We start from the raw sequence: 6000 nt of genomic DNA, 5'->3' as shown, positions 1-6000 counted from the left end.
TTTGCTTAAATTGTGACCATAGAGTCGTAACAATACATACATACATACAGATATACATGCATGTATGCATACATACATATGTATATACGTACATACATACAACCATACATACATACATACCTATATAAATACGTGCAAGTCTGCTTACTTGTTAACTTACATAGAATATATATGGGCAGATGGAGAAAGAAAGAAATAGACACATGGAAAAAGAAGAAATAGATAAAAACAACGCCTTGTGAAAACATGGTTTGTTAAAACTGATTTTGTTATATTTTTATATATTAAGGGTCAAACCGTTACATAGAGTTGTTATGAAAAGATATAAAACAAAACTATTAGAGGATCACTTCCTATCTCTTTGGATGATTTATAATCAAACTCTCTTCTATTCTTTAATAACAGATATGTCAGATATTACATATAACACACCATGTGGTACTCTAAAACATCGTGATATCGATTTTAATAATCGACCTTAATATCAGCAGAATTCGAATACATTGGCCTTGTAAATACATTTGAACTTTGGACGAACACAAAGCAAGAAAAAAGAATGGGGAGGCAATATAAAGTCCGCTTCTCGACGCCTTTTTTCACGCAGGTCATTGTGAGTAGAATTGGTGTGATGCTATTTTTCACTGGTTCACACCTCAAACTTAAAGAAATTGTTTTTCAAATTATTTCGTAAACCCATGTTTCCATGGCGACAGATATGGTCAATATACGCCTAAATATGGGCAATTATCATGTTCATGCGAGTAGAAATGTCGAAACTGAAAGTAGTTCCTCAAAATATACCTCAAAGTTTTGGGTGTAATAAAATGGACATCACCTACATAACAAACTCACATGAGAACAGAAAGAAAGCAATTCTGATATTTTCCTATGAATGGAGAAAAATTATCTTAAGACCACCTTGAGAGTCGTTACAAATCAGGCGATAACGTTACATGTACAATCCGCGTGATACATTCAGAAATTATATGACACATTTTACTCCTCGTCTTTCGAGGCTAGCTTAATCAATTCTTGCAAAATTTCAGACAGTGATGATTGACCGTCCATGTTGCTTTGTCCAGTTTGGAGGTTTCGCTGCTGGTTTTCACGGCCGTAACCACCGTTTGGAGGTCGTTTGCCAGGTGTCGGTGTCCATTTTGTAAAGTCTATGGATGGCACATTAGTGCAACGCACCAAGGGATTGCTTTAAAAAGAAAGTATTTATTAAAAAAGACGATTCCTAAAAGACTGAAAGTTGTTGTTTCTTTAGTGCATCGTACTGTCATTTATGTCATATATTATATACATATTTAAATAAGCTAGTCCAAGGAACGACCAACAATTTCGACATCATTAGTGTCGCTGAAATGTTTATAGTTCCATAAAGATCGTATCTTTCAGGAAACGTACCTAGTTTGGCATTAGTTTAGATACCCATGAAGACCTTACAGTTTGACCTTACATTAGAATCGTTTAAGGTTCTGTCTAGATGACAAATAGGTGCACTGGCATGCATGGCTTTAGCATGATTGTTATGGATAAGTTATGCATATGTTAATAACTGATCATGCAAAACGAAAATATATCCAATGATCCATATGTTATCTGTCATAAGTTCAAATGAATATTCTGGTGAAAGGACTAAATGTCAGATAATTATGGCTAACCTATACTCAGAATGAAATGAACAAGGATAAAATTAATTATCGTGGTTTGATGAACTGGCTGCCATGAATGGTATCTTACCTACATGTTTAAATTATATATGATATTATTGCAATTGATGATCTACATTCATCGTCTGATTTCTGCCAGAGCAAAGTTTTATAATTCAAAGTGGTTATCCCAGAACATAATTAAAAACGTAAACATATACACTAGTTCATCATAACAAATGTTTCTAGTGTTCGAAATGTAAATGTTTCAATCGCGAGTATAAATACACCGCAACAGCACTCAAACGTATTTTTCAAGAGTAAAAACCTAATGGCAAGCAACATTGTTTCTCTTGCCTTCGCGCTGAAATGTATATCTCAGAGATATATAGGTAGGCAGGCGAGGAGGTAGGTAAGGTAAAATCACTAATGAACTAACCTGATTCCTGGTAGTCGGAAGGCATCACTTTGTATCCGTGTCAAATCCAGGTTGGCACAAAGTACGGCTGATAGCGATGTTTTCCTAATCTCATTCAACTGCACTGTAATAAACAAACATTAGAAACCAAAACTAACTATAAACGAGGGCAATTTTCAATACTGTTAAGTCCAAAAAAAATCTGCCATCGACGGACACCGTATATGGTTATATCCCGCTCCTTAACGTAGGTTCCTACCTCAAAGTATGATTGAAATGTGAAGTTTTACACCATATTTATTGTCCTTCAATTTCAACTGATTTTTAGAAACAACCAGAGTAACACTTTATATAGCGCGAGATCTATACGATATACGAACACATTTAAAACATTTCACCTTTTTATACATGTAGAAACCAATACTCCACCTGCTTGACCAATTTTTGTACTATAACTTACCTTCCAGGCCAACTAGTTTGTAATCCAAAGTAAATACAGCATAAAGAAAACAAAAGGGACGTTACATCATATGAGCATTAATATATTTTATTGTCTGACGAAGACTAACTATAGGATCAGGTTTGTTTGACTGATTAAAGCATTTTCATTAGGAAGTGAATCAAAGTCTGTCTCATTTTTTGTAGGTGAGTGGAGAGGTTAAACATTCAAAATTTGGACTTAGACAATGGGTAAGTTGATTTTATATAACGCTATTACAGCAGGTTAAAAGAAAGAGTCTTTAAACGGGTTTCCTTGTATAACTAAAGTAATTTAGGCAAACATCGGCAGGTCTAACAAAGATGCACGCATACAGTGTGTTACGAATCTAGTTCATAAAATACAAACAGAAAGAAGTGAAACCAACAATTGAAATAAAATCAACACGTTATTTATGTATCTAAAACAAAATTAAAACTCCATTTATCTTACAGCAGTGTGAATTAAATTCAGAATAAGCTTAAATGCTTTTGACAAGTCCTATAATAGATTGTTCCGAAAATATAGAACGTTTCCGAATAATTTCCAGTAGTCTTAAATGTCTCATAAACACAATGATGCTATCCAAAATGTCTTGGAATGAATTCACTATAACTCCCAAATAGTGTATACCAAATCTAAAAGGTGAATGAACGCTTTAGTAATTCGAGTTATTTTAAATAAATGATTCCTCTCGAGTTATACCTGACTGGTACAAATCAACTAGGATTCCCAGTCTGTTTTAAACCAGGAATGAATTATTTGTTTATCAAGAACCTTTGTATATTCAGTTTCACTTTACCTAAAACGTAATAGAATGTGAAGGTTTGAAACGGAAAAGTCTAGTCTAACTGTAAACAAGATAGACAACTCTTGCTACCTAAACATGTTGTTTACAACTTATCGGCAGGGACAAACGTTAGCCATATAACATTTCTCTTAACTACTTACAAACATTGAGAAAAGTTCAGCACACAGTATATACATATACATAACAAATGGTGGCAAAATGTAGTATCAGAAGACGGTAGATTTTGTTCTGTTCCTTAACTTAAAGAGTAATGTCTTTCGCAACTTCATACAAGAAAGGTTTGCCATAACATCAGAATGTATCACATATTTTAAACTGGGAAAGGCCAAACGATCGCTGATCAAGTCGTATAGAATTATCGCTGAACAGGATGTTCACCACGGAGTGGACAACTATTGGCAAATGGTCAGGGAAGCACGTATACTTTTGTATATGCAGTCAACAAAATTTGTTGGGTGAATGAACAAAAGTAGGTCACATGGACCAACTTCTCGAAGTGAAGTGAACACATGCACTCTTTGTGCATGGTCATTGGAGTTGTTGGGTGTGTTAACGTTTGACATCATCATAGGCAAAAAGATTATCTGTAAACAAAGGTGAATTATCAAGTTCATTGCATATTGACATATTTGCCAGGTGAAAATGAGGCAGAAGATAAATTTATATATAAAGAACACAAGTGAACTTTCATACCTCGATTTAATGTGTGCATTATTTTTTTCTTCATATTCTCTATATTCTTATAACTAAGGCCATTTTGCATCATTAGGCATGAAACTTGGTGTGTACATTTACTTTGACCAATTTCGTTAGCACCCATGAAAAGTAAGTTTTTAAAGGGCACAATGTTCTTGCTAAACTGACTATGCTAAGTTTGTGGATTATGCACTGTACCAGAAAAGTTGGCCAGACAAAGCACAACATTTCCTGCAGGCACATTCTGGTTACATACGGTCAGATTTGCATCAACTTATAAGTTCAACGAAAAGAAATATCTTTCATGCTGCATTAATGGTAAAACACGATATAAATGGTCTTCCATGTTGTAATAGTGGAATAACACGATATAAATTGTCTTTCACGCATGTTCTCTTAGTACTTTCCCCGAAAGGCAATTTTATTCTTGTAACTACACTATCCTAAATTTACCTAGTGGAAATCCCTGAGGTTCTGGTCGTTCGTACCAATAGGAGTCCCCCTCCTTGAGATTCTGGAATTCCCTTCCCAGAATGCAACTTAGAGTAGGCCCAAGATTGGATCCGGGAATCGCTCTTTCCGTAAGCAGCCCCGTGAAAAGGTCAATGTCGCGAGGGTCACTAATAAAAATGTTTATCCATTAATCATGCTGTCTCAAATCACTTGCATACAAACTTATATCAAATAAAACCTGTTATTTGTTATTAAAAACACGTGCTACATATTTGACACATTTTACAGATTTTACAGATTATATACTCACACTTGTAAGAAATTTGGATGAAATCAGGTAACGGGAATATAAACTTGTACATGTTGGATAAAAGACGACAAAGGTACAGAAATGTGAAATTGCATATGATAAATAATAAATCTACAAAGACATCTGAGTAAATATATTTAAGACCTTTAAAAAGCTTAAAGATTAATGGGTAATGATTTATACATGGTCGGTAGTACATGTACTATATAGCTAGGCAACATTGCTATAATTTATACATGGTTAGAAGCACATGTGCTATTTACCTAGCTAATATAGCTATAATTATTACATAGCTAGCAGTACATGTATTATTTAGCTGGCCAACATCGCTATAATTATTACATCGTCAGCATTACATATACTTTTTAGCAAGATAACATCGCTATAGTTATTTTATTGTTAGCAATACGTGTATTATTTAGCTAGCTAGCATCTCTAAAACTATTACATTGTTAGCAGTATATTTACTGTTTAGCTATATTACATCGCTTTAATTATTAAATTGTTAGCAACAAATGTACCATTTGCTATATAACATGGATATAATTTATAATGTAGACTTTCAAGACCTTGAATAAACCATTTTTACACTATTAACGAGAGCACGATAGAATGGTACATCTCGTTCACCTAATAAGAGATAAGGAAATTCAAATATGTAATAATTGTTTGACACAAAATCATGAAGATGTAAAATAACAATAATATGAAATGCATATGTAAATTTAAATATTCGATGTGCGAAATGTACCGCCCTCAGCGAAGTGTTCAACTACGAACAAGAAACCGATGAATCGAAGCCTCTCATGACAATAAGATTAATATATATATATATATATATATATATATATATATATATATATATATATATATATATATATATATATTATAACAACTCTTTGAAAAATCAAGATACAAGAAGAAAAGAAGAAGAACAACAGTTACAACAACTATTGGTTGTCATCAAAATGCATTGTCAAAACAATATCCATATCATAATGTTACTGCTTATCATATTCATTAGTTTAAGAAGCCAATTAAAATTATACTGCAAACTTTGTATTTGGGTCCATCAAAATCAACGTGTTGGCGTGTATGAGTGTGGAGGATGAGGCTAAGGTAAGCGAAATTACGTAGACACCAATTCTCGGATAAGCATGATAACATAAAGTTCCGTGA

At 33.5% G+C, this 6000-nt stretch overlaps 1 protein-coding gene across 1 annotated transcript in view; it reads right to left on the bottom strand.

Moving 5' to 3' along the window:
- Window positions 1-250: 250 nt before the first annotated feature.
- Window positions 251-6000, bottom strand: part of LOC149790279 (salivary peroxidase/catechol oxidase-like) — a 37327-nt gene continuing 31577 nt past the window's right edge. Inside the window, exons 13-15 of the mRNA XM_089972324.1 lie at window positions 4512-4678; window positions 2095-2197; window positions 251-1204 (exon numbers count right to left, since the gene is read on the bottom strand). Coding sequence (XP_089828450.1) covers window positions 997-1204; window positions 2095-2197; window positions 4512-4678 — 478 coding nt within the window. The 3' untranslated portion in view covers window positions 251-996. The remainder of the gene's footprint in view (window positions 1205-2094; window positions 2198-4511; window positions 4679-6000) is intronic.

The sequence above is a fragment of the Sinohyriopsis cumingii genome, chromosome 10 (assembly GCF_028554795.1).
Source record: "Sinohyriopsis cumingii isolate HCF-2022 chromosome 10, ASM2855479v2, whole genome shotgun sequence".
Classification (NCBI taxonomy): Eukaryota; Metazoa; Mollusca; class Bivalvia; order Unionida; family Unionidae; genus Sinohyriopsis; species Sinohyriopsis cumingii.
The sequence above is the reverse complement of the archived record's forward strand: the minus strand, read 5'-3'. Positions and strand labels throughout refer to the sequence as shown.